The 13,019-nt window shown below is 33.3% G+C and overlaps 1 protein-coding gene across 1 annotated transcript; it reads left to right on the top strand.

The window, feature by feature from the left end:
- The first annotated feature begins 302 nt into the window (after nt 1-302).
- LOC113768166 (alpha-galactosidase) lies at nt 303-9,697 on the top strand. The gene is made up of 15 exons (XM_027312421.1): nt 303-639; nt 4,252-4,310; nt 4,479-4,535; nt 4,899-4,933; nt 5,080-5,183; nt 5,317-5,392; nt 5,666-5,724; nt 5,870-5,935; nt 6,100-6,183; nt 6,583-6,647; nt 7,505-7,587; nt 7,852-7,942; nt 8,166-8,215; nt 8,624-8,764; nt 9,411-9,697. Exons 1-15 carry the CDS (start codon nt 434-436, stop codon nt 9,495-9,497), a joined length of 1,263 nt encoding a protein of 420 aa, XP_027168222.1. The 5' UTR covers nt 303-433; the 3' UTR covers nt 9,498-9,697.
- Nucleotides 9,698-13,019: the final 3,322 nt, after the last annotated feature.

The following is a 13,019-nucleotide window of genomic DNA, read 5'->3' as shown; positions in this document are numbered from 1 at the left end:
ATTTACGTCTTTTATGTGAGGGACATAGTACTCCTTATTTAGTTTAAGTTCATTAATGCTTACATTAGATGTCAAGATTATATTTCTCTCCTATTATCTATTCTAAGTATGACTAAATTTAGAACTAGCATCCTCCTCCCGTCCCTTCGTATCCATTTTCCTAAGTAGGAAAGAAAAAAGCGCAAAATGTATATATATAACAACAGGAAAAGGAAGATTGCCCAGTCGTACACGTCGACCCCCGGTCCAGCTCATGCAGTGACCAGGCCCTTTATATGTACCATCACTCTGTTTTCTAAGGAGTTCATTTATCATTCAAATTCTGTCAATCAAACTCTTGCTTTCTCAGCTCAACACTAAACCATACCACTTCTAGGGGGCTCTGCTCCACAAAGCAGTGGCAATTGAGTTGATTGATCAACACCAATTTACCATGGCCGCTGCTTATTACTACCTTTTTTCTAGTAAAAAAAGCCACCAAAAGCTGGTGCTTCGAGCTTCATTATTGATGTTTTTATGTTTCTTGGCGGTTGAAAACGTTGGTGCTTCCGGTCGCCGGATGGTGAAGTCTCCAGGAACAGAGGATTACACTCGCAGGAGCCTTTTAGCAAATGGGCTTGGTCTAACACCACCGATGGGGTACGTTTTTAGTTGTTATTTAATCTTACGTTCTTGTTTTGTTTCTAATGAATTGATATTAATGTTAGTTAATTAGTACTTAATTAGCAGTTTTGTGGTTTGGATAAAAGTGAAGAGAATAAAATCTCTGAGGTAGTAATATGGATTATGGAAGAAGAGTATCCCATTATTGCATGTTGAAGTTGAAGGGATTTATTCACAAAAATGTGGAAAATAGTTTTCCACATAGACAGTTAAATCCGGCATTATGCACTTTTTGGCCTGTTTGCTTGTTTTAGTATATTTTTAACTCTTCTATTTTCCAGCTGTTCTGGATATTATTAGGACAAAAAAAAACCTTTCTTTTAATATTTTTCTTCTTTTTAATGTAGCCGACCTTTCCCAAACAAAAAAATTGTTTACAAAAATGAGTAATATTTGTGCCATGAATTGTTGGAATTGGTTAGGTTCTTGAAAAGCTTTATCCATCTGTCTAGATCCAGTAGGTGGCCTCACGCTGACAAAGTGTCGGCAAACGACAATTTATCGTACGGTGGTATTTTGCTGAATCTACAAATTAAGATACATTCCAAGTAATTAAGGGTTTTTCTAATTAAGAAGTGTTTAGTTAAGGGTTTTTTCATAGGTGTTTAGTGGGACGGTTAGTAGTGTACTTAATTTATACCAAACGTACTATATGCATAAAGTTACATTTGATATTAGTTTCTCCTAAAGATTACCATCTAAAATCCATGACAGTAAGTAGGAGTTAGAGTTAGACATCTGTAGATAAATAAATTCTGTCACTGAATTCGTCTATTATTAGTTAGTTTTTCAAGGTAAATGAGATTATATGATGTTCTCATCATGTTTTAAAAAAAAAAGATTTTTTTTCTAATTGCATTGCATGCAGCACCGTATAATTAACACTTGTAATCGAAATATAGAAATATAGAATTAGACGCCACAAAAAGAAGATACAAGTATAGATACACTTACTATATATATATATATATATATAGATAAAGACACTTCCTTTGTGTCATTTATAAAACAGATAGCGGTCCCAATCAAGCCTCCATCGTCTGCAAGTAGTATATAATTAAAAATATATATAAATTAAATCATGAGCTATTTGCATAAATTACAATTAAGTTAAGCTCATCGAGCTTTATGGATGTATTAATTAGTTGGCACATTAAATTACTCTTAGAAAACATCACTGGTTTTCATTTCATGTTAAACTAACGGCTTTTATACAAAATTTTAGGAATGAAACCTTTTGTGTATACCCAATAAATTGGAGGAGAAATGTCTGTCATTTTTATTTAATTAGAGATTGGACGCAAGTATATTAATGTTTGTTAGGTAGTTGGTATGGCAGTGCCGGTCATTACTTTCTCTTTGACCTTGACCCAATCGGTGTATGTCACTTTGCTTGTATCCAATTCCCATATATTCCTTCCAAATTTAGGTAGCTACAACTCCCATGACATTTGACACCAGTCAATTGAATTATGACGATTATTTCCCTTTCCCACTATCTAACATTTACAAGTCACAAGGACAATAGGGTTCACTTATTGCATTGCTGTGTTCATCAAATTAAGTTGGGAGACGGTGCAAAAGTGAGTTTTTGACATAAATGTTAATAGGCTTAGGGCATTCGTTATCCCTAAAAAAATAAAAATAAAAAAAGAAGAAAAAAAATGATACAGAAGCCCATTAACTAGCCAAAACTTTGGTTAGAAAAGAATGCAAAGAGAGAAGTGAAAGATAAGGTAGAAAAGACACAACAAATTGAGGATGGTTCGTTAGTTTTTTCATGGTTAGTTCACCAATGAAGAAAGCAGGAACCACTAAGGAACTATTGTGGTTGGTTGGGGCAATGGAGGAAGGCGAATTGCATCTGACAATTGACGGCAAAGACTAGCCCGGTAAGTTTTGGGCCGATGTCAACCATCAAACATGTTTTAAAAAATAAACTAACTTCAATGAAGTTTGTATGGTCAAAACGATGTCAAACTCACACAGACCGATCTTAGCCAACAATTTGTCCTTCATGATTGCACATAAATTTTGAATCAAAACCCCCCAACTTATTTTTAAAAAATAAAAGAAAATAAATTAAATTTGTATGGCCAAGTGCGACCAAATAATCATATCTATTTATTGGGCTCCTCAAGGTGCATAGATGCCTTACATCCATTATTTTAAAAATCGGATCAGATTGATTTATTCGACCGATCGAATCATGAAACTACCATGCCTTTGATTCGATTCAATGATTAATTTAAAAGCTTATTGAACCAGTCAAACCCAGCAACTAGTAAAACTTGAAAGGTTGAACCGAATTTCGTTAATTTTTTATTTTTTAAAACAAATATTTTAGTTTTGTTCAATTTTTTTTACTAATAAATTAAATAAAAAATAATTAAACTTTTAAACCAAAAATGTACCGATCAAACCGGTTAAACCGCAAATCGAATTCGATAAACTTTCCTGTCCACATTTAAAAACATTTCCTTGCATGGGCATAGGGTTTATTCTGGGGATAGGGGATGCTGGTGAAGATGTTACCAGACATCGATCTCAGATAATCACTGACCTCGATTGGATTTTGTACATATATACTGGTGCTCTACATGTCCGTGAATAGGCCCGTGAAATGGGTTTATTCTTTCTGACATTTTCTTACGAAAGTAAGAATTTTTGGCAAATAAACCTAACTCCCCACAGTAACTCCAAAAGCCGGTAACTTTGGGAGTCCTGTGAGGGACTTATAAACCTAAACCCCAACCCCCCCATTACCGATGTGGGATAGAAAACCCCACAGGGGTGCCCCGCTGCTAAGAGATAAAGACCCCCCAAGCCCCCTGAGAATGAGTTTTCTTTCTGACATTTTCTTACGAAAGTAAGAATTTTTGGCAAATAAACCTAACTCCCCACAGTAACTCCAAAAGTCGGTAACTTTGGGAGTCCTGTGAGGGACTTATAAACCTAAACCCCAACCCCCCATTACCGATGTGGGATAGAAAACCCCACAGGGGGTGAAATGGGTTTATTCAATGAAACATAAAACAATATGTCAGATTTTTGCCAGGACAATGTGTCAGATTTCGTTGTCAGTATCTCAGTACTGTGCTAAGTAAAGATCAGATGAACATATTCGGCTATGATTTATTTTATGCAAGAACTACCATCGTCCCCCAGAACCATGTAAGCCATTAAAGCGTAGGTTCTTACTGCATTAGAAATATCCTCAGCTAGAATGAGTTATATATATAACTTTCAGGGAAAAAAGGAATAAAAGTTCCAGTCCTACTTTATGATTAAAAAAATAGAATAAAAGTTCCAATTAATCCTAGTTTATGATTAAGAAAAGAAATCTAATGAGCTAAGAGTATGATATGTTAAAAAGAATACACAAATGGCGATCATCTCATTTGGAGGTTCGATTTGGGTAAGGAATATCCTCATTTCATTTTGGATTTTGGCACAGGTCCATCACATTATGCTTATGTCTGTGCATATATAAATATGGAAAGATACACTTATGAATCTAAATATGAAATACCAAGTAATCCTAGTGAAATTTCTAAGCATTTACTTTTTGTAAAATGCAATTATCAGGTGGAACAGCTGGAATCATTTCAGTTGTAATCTTGATGAGAAATTGATCAGGGAAACAGGTAAGCTTTTTGTGGAGGACCCCGAAACTTTGACTCAAATTAAAGGGCCTTTTGTATATAATGGCCAACAGTCTATTTTTAATTACTATTACTCACTAACTACTTTGCTAGCTAACTTGCCAAGTTTATAAGACTTTTTCTTTTCACTGGTTTTAATTTGATCAACAGCCGATGCAATGGCATCAAAGGGGCTTGCTGCACTGGGATATAAGTACATCAATCTTGGTACGTAGAAAAAAGAGTGGAAAGTCAAAAGGATGATGCTTTTCTTTTTTCTGTATCAGCTCATTTACTAATGGGTTACGATTTTTAGCAAAATTAACTGGAAACTAATCTTTTCGTGGATTGAGAGAAGAAAGAGTTTTAACACTAGTGAGATAGGATGCATACAAAATGTGTAAATCGAAATTTCAAAATGAAAAAGTGATTACAGACATATCCAAAACTATTAATGTGAAAAAAAACCTTTTGCATTGATAGGAAAAAGTAATCCATTAATTCATTGTTAGAATATTACTGAATGTGGACCTTTTTTTTTATCAAATAAAATCATAAATTGCTAAAATTTTCTGCTTGGATATTTGGTAGATGACTGTTGGGCAGAACTTAACAGAGATTCACAGGTATATACTCCTTCTCATCACTCTAAGATGAACTATATCGCTCACATAACACTACTATAGTAGATAATTAGCATCAGAAAGAGAACTTTTTCCATAGTATAGCTTCTTGGGTGAGGCTGAAATATGAGCTATGTGTTGGGGTGCAGGGGAATTTGGTTCCTAAAGGTTCAACATTCCCATCAGGGATCAAAGCCTTAGCAGATTATGTTCACAGCAAAGGCCTAAAGCTTGGAATTTACTCTGATGCTGGGTAAAACTTGAACTTTACCATAGCTTCTACTAATGGTTACCAGTTTACTACCAGAATACAAATTAAATTTCATCGAGCTAGCATAGCACTAGCATGGTAATTAACGTTCCAATTTTGTAATTTGATGATGCAGAACTCAGACATGTAGTAAAACTATGCCAGGTTCATTAGGACACGAAGAACAAGATGCCAAAACCTTTGCTTCATGGGTATGTACATACTAGTTTCTTCTATTGATTGGCGCATGTTTCGTTGTGTTTTCTGTGAATAGTGCTTGTTTAATGATATATTTCTGTATTTATGAGAATTACCATCACAAATTTGCTTTTAATTTTTCCCCCTATCACTGAGCTTTATCTCCAAATTTAACTTGTAAGAGCATTAATTTGCTTAAATTATTCTACTACCTGCCTATTTGGCATAATTGTGTTTCTGAATTCAAATTTTTTAATTCTCTTTCTATCTTACCCTTTTGGTATTAGGGGGTTGATTACTTAAAGTATGACAACTGTAACGACAACAACATAAGCCCCAAGGAAAGGTATGTAATATGTACAAACTGCTCTTCAACTAAATGGTACTCTAACGAAGCAATTAGTGTCAAAATTTGGTTGATGACCAATTGAACCAATAATTTGTATCTATAGTACCTTTTTATCGAGTGTTTTGTCCTTGTGGTGAAACAGGTATCCAATCATGAGTAAAGCATTGTTGAACTCTGGAAGGTCCATATTTTTCTCTCTATGTGAATGGTGAGTCTTGATTTTATGGACCTCATTCGGTCAGTTGTAATTCGACATAAAATGCCATATTAGCAAAATGGGGGCTCAATTATTTTGGATGAATAGCCAAGATCATCAAAATAATGGTCTTAAATTCTTTCTCAGCTGATTAATTCCGCTGTGTATGATATCAGGGGAGATGAAGATCCAGCAACATGGGCAAAAGAAGTTGGAAACAGTTGGAGAACCACTGGAGATATAGATGACAGTTGGAGTAGGTAATAATACTACCTAGGACATCTCTTAACTTGCTTCTTGTTTGAGTTGTTTGATATATATATATATAATTTTGTTGCAAATGGATGATCAAATGCTACAACTTCTAGTAATTAATCTGGAATGTTTTTAACAATGCTCCTTGAAAAAGGGCGAAAATATTTCTAGCAATGCATCCCGAGAATAAAAAAGCATATTGCATTTTTTTATGTTACCCAAAAAAGAGACCATATATGATACATTTTTGCTAAACAACACAAGTGAATATTGTAAAATTTTCATCACTACAAATTAGGAGCTGATGAAATTTCAAATAAAGAATGTTTAGAAAAGATATAAAATTAAACATTAAGACCAATTTATTTGTATTATTAATTTTTTGGCTTGGTTGGGATGCGCAGCATGACTTCTCGGGCAGATATGAACGACAAATGGGCATCTTATGCTGGTCCCGGTGGATGGAATGGTATTTATCTCACTTTTTGTTTAATAATAATTTTCATATGTGCGAATGACAAATTTATCACTCTATATTTCAATATTATCCTGACAATGGTTAATTCACAAGTACTAACCATGAAATACAATACTATAAAACCATACAATCAAATTTATCTTGCTTTGTCGGAAGAGGTGGGTTGGATGGTATGGTAAAAGGAATTATTGTTTATTAGTACAAGTATTGATAGCTTGCTTTGTGTGTATAAAAGTACGTAATAAATGGGTATTTTTGAAAACAAAACTAAGTCATTGCTATTTAGGAGTCATTTAGTCTTTCTACGAGTAACATGTACATGTCATGTCAGCAAAATGAAAGAGTAATTGGGACTAATTATTTACTGATTATATTGGATTCAAGAAAATTCAATACTATAGTGGGAAGATTGATGCAATTGAGTATTCATGTGGCAAACTCATGAAATTGTACTTTTTGGAGGGGGAATTTGCAATTAAGCGTACTTTTAAATTTTGCAGAAGTGTAGACAGGAAAACATGTCTTTACATTGGTATTCCCAAATTAAATATTTTTGGAAGGTTATTGGATTTCACATATTCTTACACAAAGACATGCACAAGCATTAACTCACGGATGAGAAAACTAACACAACGTGGCATCGTACACTTGTTGAAAACTTAAGGCCATATTTGAATTGCTCTTTTCTAGAAAAACATTTAATCTTTTTTTTTTTTAATATTCTTTTTACATATTTGTCAATCACTTTTTTACTGTCCATACATCCAATTCTAAAAAAGTGATTCAATAATTTTTTCTCCAAAAAACTCTCGAAAATTTACAATCCAAAAAATCTCTAATTGTTTCAGATCCTGACATGTTGGAGGTGGGAAATGGAGGCATGACTACAACGGAATATCGATCCCATTTCAGCATTTGGGCATTAGCAAAAGTATGTTCACTAATAAGTGAGAAGATGCTATTACTTTTTTTTTTTTTTCTCCTTTTTTCTAGGTATATATGGGGTTCACTATACACTATAAGAAAATTATGATCATTAATCAAGAACAATAATCTTGTTACAGCACAAACACATATAGACGTATATTATGATGTATATATTAAATAATTGATCATAGTGCTAATTTAGATTTAATTAATTATTTCGCTGTTTATTAATTTATGAATTATTTTGTGCTTATAAATATCCATGAAGGCACCTCTACTGATTGGCTGTGACATTCGATCCATGGACGGTGCGACTTTCCAACTGTTAAGCAATGCGGAAGTTATTGCGGTTAACCAAGGTATGGACCAAAGAAGATATCGATACAAGTGCATATATTGGACCCTGGACTGAATTGGACTGAAATGGAGTTCTTGAATACTTCTTAATCAGCTTTAAGAGACTTGAATTGATTAGTTATAGCTTTTTTTTCTCCATTGACAAAAAGAGCGAAACATACAAATGATGATCTTCTCTTTTTTCACATGGCATCTTGACTAATACATTGCAAATCTTATCTATAGATAAACTTGGCGTTCAAGGGAAAAAGGTTAAGACTTACGGAGATTTGGAGGTGAATTTCTGAAACAATCTAGATTGCATGTTTGTCCCTTCATTTTTCATGCATTAGTGCCCAAAATACCTTTAAACTTAGGTGTCTCATTTGTCAAATTATTGATAAGTATTACTATTTTTTCTTCTTTCCTTGATTTGTGCGAAAGACCATGACATAATTGATAAATTCAAGTGTTTTGTTTTGTTTGGCAAATGCAATAATTAATGGTTTCTGTTTTTATGTACTATCTGTGCAAATATTTTTTACACTGGTAGTTGTAAATAAATGCCACTTGTTGAAAATTGAATTTTAAATTTTAAATTAGATTATGTGACATAAATACAGTATCACTCGTGTATACACAAATGATATATAAAAAATTAATCCTAATTAATAATACTAATCAGTTTTCTGCTAATGCTGCAGGTTTGGGCTGGACCTCTTAGTGGAAAGAGAGTAGCTGTCGCTTTGTGGAATAGAGGATCTTCCACGGCTACTATTACCGCGTATTGGTCCGACGTAGGCCTCCCGTCCACGGCAGTGGTTAATGCACGAGACTTATGGGCGGTAATACCTCAACAGTTCTTTAAATTCATTGGGCAACAATCGCTATTATAGATACTTTTAAACTACTCATAAAATTATACTTCATTTGCCAACCAGAAAGAATTACCATTAAAAGCATAATTTAAGCAGTGAACCTTAAACCCAATCCCCGTTTGGCTTGCACTACATTTCCTAAAATAGCACTTTTGGAAGACAAAAGCACTTTTACAGGTTTAGTAAGCATCATTTCTTGAATTCAGGAGTAAAGTTTTTTGCCAGTAAACCACTTTTGGTGTAAACTCAAAATTGGTGATTCTAGAGTAATTTTTGTGTTTCAAAAAGTAAATAATTAACTTTAACAATTTTATTATAAATTTTGAACTAAATGAAGAGATAAATATATATTAGAAATTCAAAATTACACATTATTAAATAAAAAAGAATACTTATGCAAGTATATACCCAAATAATATTATTGAACACTAAATAAGTATTTTGATCAAAAGTTCTACTAATTAAGTGCTTTTTGATAAACCACCGTGACTTCAAATGGGCTCTTAGGTGACTAAATATATTGTCATGTATTCAAAATTAGTGCAAAAGCTAAATAAATTTTTGTGATCATGATTATACTAATTCAATATTGGAATTACTATTTGGCATTCAGCATTCAACCGAAAAATCAGTCAAAGGACAAATCTCAGCTGCAGTAGATGCCCACGATTCGAAAATGTATGTCCTAACCCCACAGTGATTAACAGGAGAATGCAGAAGACAAGTGATGGTTGGCTCTTTGAAGGATTTGATTACCTTAAAGCATTTGTCACATGTTATGAATCAATTCAAAGCAATTATGTGCTTTGAAGAGATTAAGTCAATAAATAGAAAAGTTATTATTGAAAAAACAAACTTCATCTATTATAGCAATTAACTATTGTCTATCTATTATCTATCATCGACTAGTATATTGTATATTCTAGTTTCTTTCCTTTTCTATAGTATCTAAAACACGCTTTATTTTTTGTAGTATCTAAAACACGCTTTATACAACAAAGGAAAAGAGAACATCAAGACAGAGGAGAGGGTTACAAGTCACAAATTAATTTCGAATTGATTAACCACATAACCACCCTCATATTAGTTTATTAGATATTTCTAATTGAAGAAGACAAAAATAGAAAACAAAAAAATGGGTAAATTTCTCTACTTTTCAAATATGAACTTTACTTGATTTCCAGCTTAACACCCTAAATTTCACCACTGGGGCACTTTTGCACCCTAAACTCTTTGGCTTATTCTACTTTGGTCCAATTACTTCTGATTACATAAAATTAGTTGAACTTTTGTCAAACCTATCAATAATTAGATTCATGAAATAATTAGATTCATGAAATATCAAGAACATATGGATGTTATTCTAATCCAAATGTACACGAAATGTTCTAGATTCATGAACATGTACTTGTCATAAATCTCTGTGTTTGAGGAGGATATAATTCCTTCTTAGTATGGTGAGAATTTTGGTATCAATTATGATGGAGTAGGACAGCATATTGGTGAAGAAAATTTCGGTAAACGTGAAGAACAATACGTCAATAGTGATGATAACTCATGGATGAAGTGGTCTAAAGGATTATATAATTCAAAAGGATTCCTCATATTGAGGTTGAAAAATGAGAAATCCAGGTGTAATTCTATGTGTAAGGGCAAGGATTGTAAATGGAGAATTCATGCTTCTCCCTTAGCTGATGAAGTCATATACAAAATCAAGTCTTATTATCCTACATATACATGTATAATGTGAACAACCATGAAGGTATCTCAGATTGGATAGCAAAAAAGTTGTCCTCTGTTTTGAGGAATAACCCAAAAATGACTAACAAAGGGGTACTTGATGAAATGAAATATGAGATCCGACCAAGCAATATGCAAATGTACAGAGTAAAGAACAAGGCTTCTGATATACTAGAAGGCTCCCACAAAGAGTTCTATTTAAAGTTGCCAAAATATGCTGAAATGGTAAGAGCTCACAACCCTGAAAGCATGTGCAAGATAAACTGTGATAGGCCTAATTTGCTTGTAGAGCTATATTTCAAAAGGTTTTTTACTTCATTCAAGGCATGCAAAGATGGCTTCTTACGAGATTGTATGGATGTCACTTCAGAGGTCCATATGGAGGTATTCTCTTATGTGCAGTTTCATTAGATGGAAATAATAGCTTGTTTCCTCTAACATTTGCTATGGTTGAATGTGAGAATAAAGAAACTTGGGCATGGTTTTTCACTATTTTGATGAGTTCTTTGGTCCATTTCATCAGAACCTTTCCTTAACGTTCATGAGTGATAGACAAATGGTGAGAACTAGTCATATATATATATATATATATATATATATATGTATATTCATGTTTTGAAGTTTGTATAGATTTTTATTTGCTGATTGACTTATTCTTTTGTGTCAGGGAATTAATTTGGAATATGAGGACAGATTTCCATTTGTCGATGTTAGATATTGCTACTGGCATATCTACAGCAACTTCAAGGCATCGTTTCTTGATTTGTTATTAAAGAAATACTTTTGGATAGTTGTCAAAAGTTACAATGAAACATCACACAATCTATGTGGACAAGATATGCTTTCAACCCTAACATAAAATTTGATTATGTGACTAATAACTTCACTGAATCCTTCAATGCTTCGATTAATGAATTAGGGGAAAATCAGTCTTGATGCTTGCTGAAGGGCTAAGAAGAAAGATGATGAAAAAGTTTCACAAGTGGTATGAAAAGGCTGTAAATGGACTTCATTATTATCTCTAAAGTATGTTTGCAAACTAAAGGAAATTCCTGATCAATCACGGAACTGTCATCTGATTGTAGCAAGTGAAATGAATTTGAGATAGTTGATGTTGACAATACATTTATTGTCAATTTGGCTCTGAGAACATGTGACTATGGTATATTTGGCTATCTAGAATACCTTGCAAGCAAGTTGCTCTTGGGATAATTTATAACAGGGACATGTTAGAGAATTATTATGAAGAAGCATTAAAAAAAGATGCCTGCTTGAAAACATATGCTGGTGTAATTTGCCTTGTTACTGCTTAGAAAAGATGGCTAGATATGCCTAATGTAACACCTACAACTCTTCTTCCTCCATCATTGAGAAGAGATCCAGGGAGACCAAGAAAGAATAGATAGAGGTGCTGATGAAGTTGTACCTGCATCTCTATTCATAAGGTCCACTACATCAAGGTGTGGTAACTGCTTTCAATTTGGTCATAACAAGAGAACTTGTCAAAGAGCTCTAGTAAATTCAATCAAGGAAAAAACCCGCTATTGATCAGGTTATAAATTACAATGACTATCAAAATTTTTTCCATAAAAATGTCATCATTTTCGTTATGGACTTCATGTCTACTAAATGCTATGTGTTGTGAGTCATGTAAGGAGCCAAGTAGAAGACATAAATCAGGTAGAAGTGTGGCAAGCCCTAGCTATTAGGATCTATGCTTTGGGTAACTAGTTTGTTTCTATTTGTTCAATGGGACTAGCTAAGATGGAGTTTAGTATTGAATTACATTCATTCTATGACTGTTTCTGAAGGAGCATGCTACTAGAAATGTCCCTGCAGTCTACTCAAGTTCTACTCAAAGTCTTGCAGTTGAGGCAAGCAATATAACATACCTTGTACTTTGTTTAAAGTTTTATCTAAATGTTTATTGACTTTTCTACACAGGGCAACACTCATGCTACTTAGCTAGATAATCAAACTAATATGCGGATTCAGATTCGATCTTTAACAATTGTAGTTAGAAAAAAGGTAATTGATTTCCTAAATTACATTATAAACATATTCTATTTAACTAATCAAAATGAAGTGCATACTAAGACCAAGAACATAATTTGTTACAGAGAGGGAGACCACTAAACAAAGTGGCAGGAATAGTACTCAGTCTTAGCATTTTCAAACTACTAGAAATTTAGGAGAGCAACCTTGCTTGGATAGAAATGCATCTGTGGCTAATTCTAGCAAGATTTCTAGGGTTTCCATTCATGTTGGAGCATCATTTGACACTGAAAATGTCAATAGTAGATTTAGTGTGAGGTCCTAAAGCAACTATGAAGAACTACTTAATGGCAAAGTAGCTTTTGAAATGTTTAAGTTCTATAGAACCTAACTTATATAAGTCTAGTGATTGTATTTTATTATGCTAGATGGTAGAACTTAATTTTTGTGTAAAAATGCATCAAAACTATACCTATATAGTTCTGTA

The sequence above is a fragment of the Coffea eugenioides genome, chromosome 4 (assembly GCF_003713205.1).
Source record: "Coffea eugenioides isolate CCC68of chromosome 4, Ceug_1.0, whole genome shotgun sequence".
Taxonomy (NCBI): domain Eukaryota; kingdom Viridiplantae; phylum Streptophyta; class Magnoliopsida; order Gentianales; family Rubiaceae; genus Coffea; species Coffea eugenioides.
This window is presented reverse-complemented; position numbering and strand designations above follow the sequence as displayed.